We start from the raw sequence: 10,968 nt of genomic DNA, 5'->3' as shown, positions 1-10,968 counted from the left end.
ATAACCTATATCACCAAGCAGTTATTCCATAGATATTTTGATGACAAATTTAAGCAAGTGAGGTGTAAGATACTGTATTTTTACTGAACTTGGATAAGCTCTATTTTTTGAAAAATTAGGCATGCTGTACAATTTGTTTTCATTCTTAGACACACTGAAAATGTCAACAGTACATTATCTGTCTGATGGGGTCAGCCAAGAGAACTGGAGGCAACTCTAACCAAAGGAAACTTTCTTTTCTGAAAATGTGGTGTCCTCAAATCACTGACTATGTACAGAATTTTATAAAGAAAGCCAAGTATGTGAAAGTCGTGTTTTTGTATGACATGATACACTGGATAAACACCAGCATTTTTCAAAATGGAATCATTCAAGTGTTATTTGATGAAGTCATTTCAATTTAAAGTATAAGAAAGAAAGTTTAGGATTTATTGTAAAGAACAGATAAGACTATTATCTTCAGAAAAATAAAGAGAATGCTCATTTACAATTAGTTCCTGGGACAGACCAGTATTTCCTGAGGTCACCACCACTGAGACAATTCCTTGCTGAAGAGTGAACAGATGAGGGGGGGGTGCCTGGCTGGCTCAGTAGGTGGAGCATGTGACTCTTGATCGTGAGGTTTGAGCCCCATGTTGGGGGTAGAGTTTACTTAAATAAATAAGCAAATAAACAAATAAGTAAATGTGTTGGCGAGAGAGAGAGAGAGAGAGAGAGAGAGCGGGGGGGGGAGAGAGAAAGAGAAGAGTAAATGGATGACGCTGGAGTTATTCATCTCAGTTACTATCAACCGTCTCGTAACCGACCTTGGACCACACCCCAGATTCATCTCATCTCTCACTTCCTCAGCCTCAGTCTTCAAGTCATAAAGAATCTATCTCGGACCTTCTCCTTCAGGTTTATGTTTCCCTTGTGCCCGATACTTGCTTAGAAACTTGAATAAAGGGGCGCCTGGGTGCCTCAGTTGGTTGAGCAACTGACTCTTAATTTCTGCTCAGGTCATGATCACAGACCCTGGGTCAGACTCCTGGATGAGTGTGGAGCCTGCCTGAAATTCTCTCTCTCCCTCTGCCCCTCCTCCAGCTCACGCACTCACTCGCACGTGTGTGCTCTCTCTCTCTATAAAAATAAAAATTAATAAAAATTTAAAAAGAAAAAAAAGAGAAAAACCTGAATAAAAAGTTAGAAACCTCAAATGACATTACTCCCTGAAGCCGCCTTGGACGCTACAATGGCCGTCTCCTCTTCCTCTTATGTACCCTCTGCTTAGAGCAGGAACAACTCCTGGCGTGTCCCATCTGCCACTTGTTAGTTATGGACATGTTTTATCTTATGAAGCTGCATGCAGTACAGAAGGGGAACTGTCAATTATCTGTGCGTTCCTCACTGTACTTTAGCAGTGAGGAGCTTTACACAGAACAAGGACACACTAAATTCATGTTCTGTGAATTAAAAATTAAAATGAGGGGTCCCTGGGTGGCTCAGTTGGTTAAGCATCTGACTCTTGATTTCGGCTCTGGTCATGTTCTCATGGTTCATGAGTTCAAGCCCCACACTGGGCTCTGCACTGACAGTGCAGAGGCTGTATGGGATTCTCTGTCTCTCTCTCTGCCCCTCCCCTGATCACACTGTCTCTGTCTTTCTGAAAATAAATAAACTTTAAAACATTAAGAAAAAAAATTTAAATGATGGCAGGAAAGTGCTTTCCAGGCAATTTAGGAGAGTATGGGTGATTTCAGAAAATATGTTCAAGAGGAAAACAAGAAAAACAAGACATGGTTCCTATTTACAGAGTGATAGCCTGGGAGTTAAAACTATCACAATCATAATTCATGTTGGAGGGTATCATTTGAAAAGTAATTACTGTTTTGGAGTATAAAAGAATGAATTAGCCAACCGGATATATCACCGCAAATCTTTCCAACATCAGAGTGACAGCAGAGCAGGCAGCGTGGCCTGGTTCTCGGGCTCCCTGGCAGATGCAGCCTGCATGTGGCCGAGGGGTCCCCGAGCTGCACCCACCGAGGGCCCTAATCCATGGCTAGACGCCAGAGCTGCAGAATGCCGAGCAGAGGAGCGCTTTCTGAGTATCACCCCAGATGGATGGGGGAGGAAAGCAGTCTCGGGGCCTCCTCTCCACCACACAGCGCTGCACTCCAATCAACACCCAGCGAGCCTGGCTCTGGAGTGGGGAGAGTGGCCAGGGCTCCAGGGTGTGGGAGTCGAGCGGTGCTGGAGCACAACACAATTCTGAAAAAGGTACAAGGGGTTACAGATTGGATTCGATGCTTGCTACAGGTTCCAAGAAAACTGATTTAGTCAGAGATGAACGCAGTTCCTCTGGCTGATGCAAACTATGGTACCCCGGTGGCTAAATATTGAGGGAAAACCAAACTACTGTGCATACTGAGCCTTTACTGCCTCTTGTTCAAAACTGGTTTAAACTACCAGATGATCAGCTTAATCCACGGCATGTCTGGTTGTCTTTCAATTATTAAAGGGAAATCCCGTAATTTTCTAATGTAAAAGGAACTGGCCACTCCTGCCCTCCCTGTGCTGTGACTGACCTCATTTCTTCCAGGATGCTGTCTCTCAAGATCCAACCCAAATACCCTCCAAATGAGTTGAAGCTGAAAGTGTGCTTTCACAAACTCCTCCAGTTAAGATGCTATCTACAAATAAGTTAGACTTCTGTAAAGTAGGTATCACAGAATAAGAATTCTGAGTCACTTTAAGATTGCCGACTTTCCCATAAAGTATGAAGACCAATGCTGCCTTTGTGCTGAATTACGTTCTGTGCATGCCTGGTCTCCTGCTCAGGGAGGACTGGTTCTCATGTCTGGGTCTGCAGTGCCACCCACCCAGTAAGCGTGTGTGCTTCCTGGAGTAAGCCTAGCCTGCAGTAAGCGTGTGTGCTTCCAGCCAATCATCTATCTACATGCTCTCTGCCAAGCACTACGAAACCTGACATAATCCAGAGACACAATTATCATCACACCAAGTCCCATCTGCCTTCAAGTGCCAGCCAATGGTGCACAAGGTCAGGGCACTACACAGACCCAAAGGGCAAGCCAGAGACAGCCGAGAGAGCAGGCAACCAGGCCACAATTGCACTTAAGTGGGCTGCCTGAGTTACAGGTATTAAGGGGCCTACCCGAGTAACAGGTGTTAGCTGGCCTGCATGAGTTACAGGTGGAGAAGAAGGATCAGACATCCCACACTGAAGGAAAAACAGCAAGGACACAGGCTGAAAAGAACTGAACAAGCAGTTAAGAAACGAGAGGAATCCTTCTCTGAAATATCAGTGAGGCCAACTTGTGGCATCCTGCACTAGACTGTCTGCGCCCAAGGCAAAGGTTTGTCTGTTATGTTCATTAAAGTATCCCCAGAGCCTAGAATAGTGCCTGGCAACGCAACTCAGCCCTGAAAATAGCCTTGTTTTTTTTTTCCCTTCAGATTATAAAACTGATAGATACACATTACAGAAAAGTTGAGCAACACACAAAACTGAATAAGACAGTCACTGTCAGAAACCTCCCCTTCCACAGGAGGCCTCTGCCACCAGCTTGGCAAACCCAGCAGCCTATTCTTGTAACTCGGAGAGCAGAGTTCTAGGGACGCCGTGAGAGCCTTTCAACTCTCAGTGACTTAGGCATGTAAGGCTGACTACTTAATCATTCCATCTGCACACGTTCTCATTCGACAGGCTAAAAAGAAATAAATATATACCTCTGTTTGTTGTTGATAGAAACAATAACACAATCTGAAGGCCTCTCTTGATCACGTTCTTTCTGAACCACTTGATAAAAGTGCTGGAAAAGCTCTTCTTTCCAAGTGTTCCTACTGTTGGCATCACCTGAAAAATATTGACATGCTCATGTTTTTGCAAGGGCAAAGGCAATCAGTAAAGGTTCTCAGGGTTTTTTACAAAAGTGTAAGTGAATGGCAACCCCTCTCTAAGGAAGAGATGAAGAAGAGAGAAGTAGATTCTCAGCAAGACTCTTACCTAACTGAATGGACTGGTATCGCTCATGGTTCTCTTCATTCCTTTTTGAATAATCAGCCACATTCTGCTGTAATTCTTTAATGCTACTGGATGCATGAAAATAGAATAGTTTATGCAAACGTAGTTTCCCTCTATAAATCTATCCCCAAGTTAAAAAAAAAAAAAAAAGATACCAGGCCACCTAGCACAATCCATATGCACCAAAATAAAGGCTGTGTCTCCACAGAGCTAAAAAGTTAATAATCTGTACTCATTTTAGAATACTGTGTGTTTCCAGGATTTTTCTGCTCTCTCCCATTTACTTCCTCTTGCCTATTATGATGAAAAGTACATAGGAGTCACCGATCTTTGTCAAGTCAGACCTATACAGAAAAGAGACAGCCTCATACTTCAAGGTATTTATTTTAAAGGAGAAGAGATCCTTTTACCAGATGTGTGTATCCTTTGAGGTGCTTATCTGTGAAGGTCTTCGCTGGATATGGGTAAAAAAATGAGGCAACAGGATCTGCTCACTTTACTCCTAAACACTCTGCAACTCCTGTGAGCAAGCTATTTTCCCTTGCTAAAGGCGTGCGAAATAGTGCACAGATGCTGGGTAATCTATTAGCCATCTAAAATAGTCCCCTTTGCTGTGATTTAACAGAAGAAAGGGGGAATTCGATGTGCTCTCTACCCTAAATCAGGCATTTTTACTGCGGCTCTCCAGCATCCAGACGCCGGTGTGTCCGTCCACAAGGAATGTCCTGCCAGGGAGAGAACCACCTCGGCACGCAGCAATTAGCTCCTTTCTCGCCAGAGGCCTCGCACCGCCCGGCAAGGCAGCCACGGGACACCCTCAGTCACACCAGGGCTATTCAGCAAGCTGCCAGCCAACATCGATCCCTGTGCTCTCTCCCTGTATGGTTTTCATTCGGGTTCTTGTCCACATACAATTTTCTGACACTGCAGAGACGCAGCTCCAGACTTCTGGAGGCAAAGCTTTTGCCTGAATCCATGCCTCCCCTACTCCCTAAGAATCCGGAGCTGGACGAGCATGTTCCCTTCCCTGAGGCAGGCTTTACCGTTGCCTACTGTGTCTGACAAACACTAACCATTGACTCCAGGGGCCATTCCTTAAGCTGCCTGCTTCCTCCAACCCTTGCTAGGCTATGTTCTTGCTGGCTTTCCCAGGAAAGGCAGTATGGTGCTGAAATTTGCAACTGCCTACGTACGAGTCTCAGCGCTGTCACTTACTAATTGGGTAAGCTTGAACAAGTTACTTAACATTGTCATGCCTCAGTTTCCCCACCTGTAAAATGGGGCTATGAGAATCTACCTGGAAGTGTTGTTATGAGGACTAAATGAGTTAATGCAGGTAAATCCCTTAGAACGGTGTCTGATGCAGACCAGGCCCTCAACAGATATGAGCCATTATCATCCATCTCTGCCTTTAGGTTTCCTTCACAGCAGAGCTAAGAAAATCACTCCTTCAGAAGATCGCCTACCAGTGCAAGTATTCTGAGCCTCATTGTCAGGAAATGTTACCTGAGAGAGACTACTCCCATTAACAGTCACTCCTGAATTCTATACTACCAAGTGCTTCCGCAGTCGAGGAAGGCATTTTTCAATTTTGAATTATTAATCTAATCTGACACAAATCTCATCTTTAATGCAGGCAAGAGAGAGGCCCTGTCAAGGTTCATACATATAAAAATCAATTCAAATACAGTTCAAGGAAACACTGCTTTTACCCAAACTACAGAGGTAGATCCGAAGCAAGAATCCTGAAGTGCCATGCTGATTTACCTACTTAGTTACTTAGAGAATTCCATGGCTGACTATAAGAGACAGAGGAAACTAAGTAAGACTGCCTTCAACACTGGCTGACATACTCTGGAATACGACACAGTGGTCAAAAGCAACAAGGATGACTAATCCTCCATCACATACTGTTTCAGTTACGTGAAAGAAATGAATTTCCAAACAATATGCCAGTGTGAGCTATTTCAGGTTAAAAACCAGGGGGAGAGGGGAATGGGGAGGGTTCTGAAAGGGATTTTCACTTTTCATTATCAGACACTTTTACATCTGTGTATCTATTCCTTGGGGGAAAAACTAAGCCCTTTTAAAGTGACTTTATTTATTATACAAGGATACAGGTTCATCTCATAATAAAGTAAATTTGCATTTTCGGGGCATGGTTAGATGATAGCACAAAAAAGGTGGTGCGGTGTGGAAGAAGGGAGTGGGGGGCCAAGCAGGTCACCCAAGTGGGTGGCTCCCCTGAGTGGCGTGGGTGGCTGAGTCCCATCGGCTTGCAGGTCTGTTTTAGTTACTAGAGTCCAAATGACTACGGAGAGGGAGAAGTTAAAGCAGAATGGCTTAACATGATCAAGCTGACCTGAGGGACTCCCCAAAAAGCAAATATTAATAGCATCAATTTTAACAAACACATAAGTCTGCACAGTAAGAACACATCTAAATTACTACTAAAGCTTTTAGCAAATTGAGCCACAACAATAAAACTTTACCTTAGCATGTCTTCACCCTCCTCTAAGTAGCCCTCTTGGGGAGAATAAGAAGTCGGCAGCAAAGGTTTATATGGCTTGCTGCTAAAAAACCAACAAAGACAAAATTACACTTAAGAAGAAATTATTTCCCATAGCCCACACATTAGTTTCCACAGTCCTGGTACACTCAGAGGTGATTAAATCTTCAGTTAAACTGGATTTTAAAAACTTGAACAATGCTTTTCTCAAGACTTTTTTTTTTCCAGCTTCTATTCTAGCTTGTAATGCTTATTTCTATTTTTGTTTAGTTTGTTTGCTCAACTGCTTTTCCAGAGTTGACCACTGAAGGCACAGCTCTGTCACAAGGAAAGACGACCATTATAAATTCACCAGTGGAAAGGGGCTTCAACAGAATGCAACAGAATGAGTCTGATTTGCCCCAGTGAACTGAANAGAACGTAATGCTGGTGGTGTTTGGTAATTAAAAAAAAAAAATCTGTGTGTGTGTGTGTGTGTTTTTAAAGCTTCTCTTCGGTAGATGTTCCACCAACGTCACCATAAATTTTCACAAATCATCTGGCACCTACTCCACAATGGTGCTTTTGAAAGAACACTCTCAAATGATTCGTGTATATCAAGTCTGAGTACACAAGGTTCTCTATTAAGACGACTGTTATGTTTACATACCAAATGCATTTGACACACGTCAACACCATTCTCCTCATTTAAAAGTTGTATGGTTAACGAATAACAGATCTAAATCTAAGACAAAAATAAGGGGCAAAACCTAAGAAGAAAATGCCTGTTCCAAATTGTTAGCTGAAAGAAACAAGGGGCTAAACAAGATTTAACTGTTATGATTTTGGCCCGAGAGGGTTAAAGAGTTATTAGAAAGCTTTCCTTTTCCAAAAAGGATCAGGAGCACAGATGCTCCGCTCGACCCTCTTCTCAACGATCCTAGCCAAGTTTGAAGGCCATGAGAAGGAATAAGCAGATGGTTCAATGTGAGTAAGTCAAAAGGAAGTTGCATTTGCCTTATTCGGCTTCCTAGCAACTAGACTGAACGATGCCAAGAAAGCCAGCCGGCTCTAAGGAGAAACGCTGCAGGACACTTGGAACCCAGCGGTTGGGCAGGGGAGAGAAGGCCCCCAGACACCCTCACCTGGCAAAACAAACCCAGTGCCTACTGACACCCACACGTCCCGCCTCGCTGGGACCTTCCCCTCCCCTTGCAGTCCCCATCCCGGCCTACCCTGGCCGCACTAATGCCAACCACTTGACTACCAGGACAACCTTTCAAACCCCAGTAACATCAGATGAGCAGTCTGGCCCAGCCATCAAAGAATAACTTCCCACTTCTCCATGGGAGGGAAGGCCCCAAGCACTTCAACGCACCTCAGCCAGCTGGACAAAGGATTTCGCTGGCCAAAAGGCCTGCGCTCAAACACTGAAGCCCAAGCACTGAGAGAGGCAGACGCGTACGCTGGCTGGGATCCCAGAGGCCTGAGAAACATCCGTCCCGGAGCCACGGTATGTTCCTTTTCTCCTCCTTAAAAACATCCCCTAAGTAGCGTGGAAGCTGGGGGTTCCCAAATGGGCTGCTTAAAGGAATCACTCTCAGGCAAGAGTTGTCTTTGTGTAAGCACATAAATAGGCATGTGAAATATATCCACAATACAACGTAAATGGCCGAAGGAAGGCTTGGATGTCACTCAACATTGCAAGGTTACACCAAGCTCTGGCAATGCCCCTGTATTTCGCCATCTCCTCTGGGCCTCCCGCTAACTGGCGGCACCCATTAAAACTTCAATTCCTCTCCTACTCAGTGGGTAGAAGGGCAAATAGAAAATGGAACTTATGATTACATATACATCTTGGGAAATGAATACAGTCTCCAAGATGCTCAATGAAGATGTTTTCAATGCATTATATGTAAGCCTTATAAAAACTCCGCAAGCTAAGCAAAGCGATATCAACCTCCCTACACTTTCTAGAAACATGAGAAAACGGAGTCAGGCTACAAGCCTTGCCACACAGCTAAGCGACAAAGCACAAATTCAAATCCAGGTGTGTCTGACACTAAAACCCAGGCTCCCTCTAATACCTCATAGCCCAGAAACTCTCAGCTTAACCCAGGAGGTCTGCAAGTAAAAAAACAAAACAAAAACAAAGAACAGCAAGCAATGAAAGAAGGACAAGTATTACGGATAAAGATACTAAGTCATTCTATATTTTTGTGGAAAGCAAGTTCATGGAGGCATAAACAATTCTCATTTGAGAATATAGCGAGTATGGCAGAGGAATCCCCGGTGACACAGCCTTCTGTCCGCACCTCTCCTGGCCATATCCCAGCAGGCCATCCCGCTCTACCTTAGGATGGACCAGCTGAGCAAGAGCGATTCAAAAGTCAAGCCTCAAGACTGACGTGGAAGAACCAGAATTCTCATATGCCGCTAGTCCGAAAGCAAAATGGTACAATCACTTCAGAAAATCGCCTGCCAGTTTTTTAAAAAGTGGAACACATGATCCAGCCAGTCCACTCCTAGATATTTACCCAAACGAAAGCACGTGTCTACACAAAAACTCATGCATGAATGTTCACAGCAGCCTTACTTGCAATAGCCCGAACTGGGAAACATCTAACAGGAAGACGGAAAGACAAATGTGTATCTGTAGGTCTTAGCCTGCTCAGGCCATGGCAACAAAACACCATTGGCTGGATGGCTAAAACCACAGAAATTGATCTCATCAGAGTCCTGGAGGCTGGAAGTTCAGGATCAGGATGTCGGCATGGTCCAGGCCCAGTGAGAGTTCTCTTCCTGGCTCACAGGGGCCACTTCCTTGCTATATCCTCACACAGCCCTGCCTCAGTGCATACACATGGAGAGATCACTATTCCTCTTTTTCTTTTTTTTTTTAATGTTTATTTTTGAGAGAGAGAGAAAGAGAGAGACAGAAAGCGAGTGGGGGAGGAGCAGAGAGGGAGACACAGAATCTGAAGCAGGCTCCAGGCTCTGAGCTGTCAGCACAGAGCCTGATGTGGGCCTTGAACTCACAAACAGCGGCCTCAAACTCATGAGCTGTGAGATCATGACCTGACCCAAAGTCAGATGCCCAACCGACTGAACCACCCACATGTCCCCACTATTCTTCTTATAAGGCCACCAAACATACCAGATTAGGAACCCACACTTTTGACCTCATTTAACCCTAGTCAGCTCCTAAAAGCCCCATCTCCAAATACAGTTGAGTTGGGGGTTAGGGCTTCAACATTTTTTTTTTTTTTTTAAATGTTTTTATTTATTTCTAGGAGAGAGAGAGAGAGACAGCGTGAGCAGGGGAGGGTCAGAGAGAGAGGGAGTCACAGACTGAAACAGGCTCCAGGCTCTGAGCGGGCAGTCAGCACAGAGCCTGACGCGGGGCTCGAACCCACGAACCGCGAGATCATGACCTAAGCGAAAGTCGGACGCCCAACCGACTAAGCCACCCAGGCGCCCCTAGGGCTTCAACATTTGATTATAGGGAACACAATTCAGTCCATAGCACCATAAAATGGAATACAAGTCATCAACCAAGAAATGATGTACTGATCCACCCACAGATATGGATGTATCTCAAAATAATTATTCTGAAAGAAACAAAAAAAAGGAAAGAAACCAGAAACGTCTCCTCCATAAAAATATATATGATTCCATTTAAATAGAATACATATAAATTTACATAAAATCCTAGGAAATGCAAACTAATCTGTCATGACGAAAGTGACAGATCAGCTGTTGCCAAGAGAAGGGGGACCTATACCTACAAATAAGGAAACCTGGGGATGACAGCTGTGTTCATTATCTTGACTGGAGCGCTGTTCTGACATCCACATGTCAAAACTCAAAGTGTACATTTTAAATACATGCCGTGTATTACTATGCATCACTATTATGCATCAATAATCACACATTGATAAAGCTGAAAAAAATCCAAGCCTCTTTTCAGTTTCATTTTTTTCCTTTAACATCACTGTTTTTCTCTCTGTTTTTTTAAATTTTCAAATGTTTTTATTTATTTCTGAAAGAGACAGCATGAGCAGGAGAGGGTCAGAGAGAGAACNATCAGGCTCTGCGTGGACAGCTCAGAGCCTGGAGCCTGCTTCCAAATCTGTGTCTCCTTCTCTCTCTGCCCTTCTTTACTACTCACACTNTAAATTTTCAAATGTTTTTATTTATTTCTGAAAGAGACAGCATGAGCAGGAGAGGGTCAGAGAGAGAACGAGATACAGAATCTGAAACAGGCTCTAGGCTCTGAGCTGGCTGTCAGCACAGAGACCAGTGCGGGGCTTGAACCCACGAACTGTGAGATCATGACCTGAGCCAAAGTCGGATGCTTACCAGTCAGGCCATCCAGGCGCCCTGAGTTTCTTTTGTTTTGTTTTTTTAAGTTTACTTATTTAAATGTTCATTTAGTTTTGAGAGAGAGGGAAAG

The 10,968-nt window shown here is 44.1% G+C and overlaps 1 protein-coding gene across 8 annotated transcripts in view; it reads right to left on the bottom strand.

The window, feature by feature from the left end:
- Positions 1–10,968, bottom strand: part of LOC144221019 (uncharacterized) — a 62,161-nt gene that overhangs the window by 27,217 nt on the left and 23,976 nt on the right. For 5 of the 8 annotated variants that reach the window (XM_077751403.1, XM_077751401.1, XM_077751402.1 and 2 more), the window contains exons 3-5: positions 6,517–6,597; positions 4,007–4,092; positions 3,730–3,856 (exon numbers count right to left, since the gene is read on the bottom strand). In XM_077751403.1, coding sequence (XP_077607529.1) covers positions 3,730–3,856; positions 4,007–4,092; positions 6,517–6,597 — 294 coding nt within the window. The remainder of the gene's footprint in view (positions 1–3,729; positions 3,857–4,006; positions 4,093–6,516; positions 6,598–10,968) is intronic. The other 3 variants (XM_077751399.1, XM_077751398.1, XM_077751400.1) reach the window with 3 other exon arrangements.

The sequence above is a fragment of the Crocuta crocuta genome, unplaced genomic scaffold (assembly GCF_008692635.1).
Source record: "Crocuta crocuta isolate KB4526 unplaced genomic scaffold, BGI_CrCroc_1.0 scaffold124, whole genome shotgun sequence".
Taxonomy (NCBI): Eukaryota; Metazoa; Chordata; class Mammalia; order Carnivora; family Hyaenidae; genus Crocuta; species Crocuta crocuta.
Note: the sequence above shows the minus strand (reverse complement) of the source record. Positions and strands in the feature narration are given on the sequence as shown.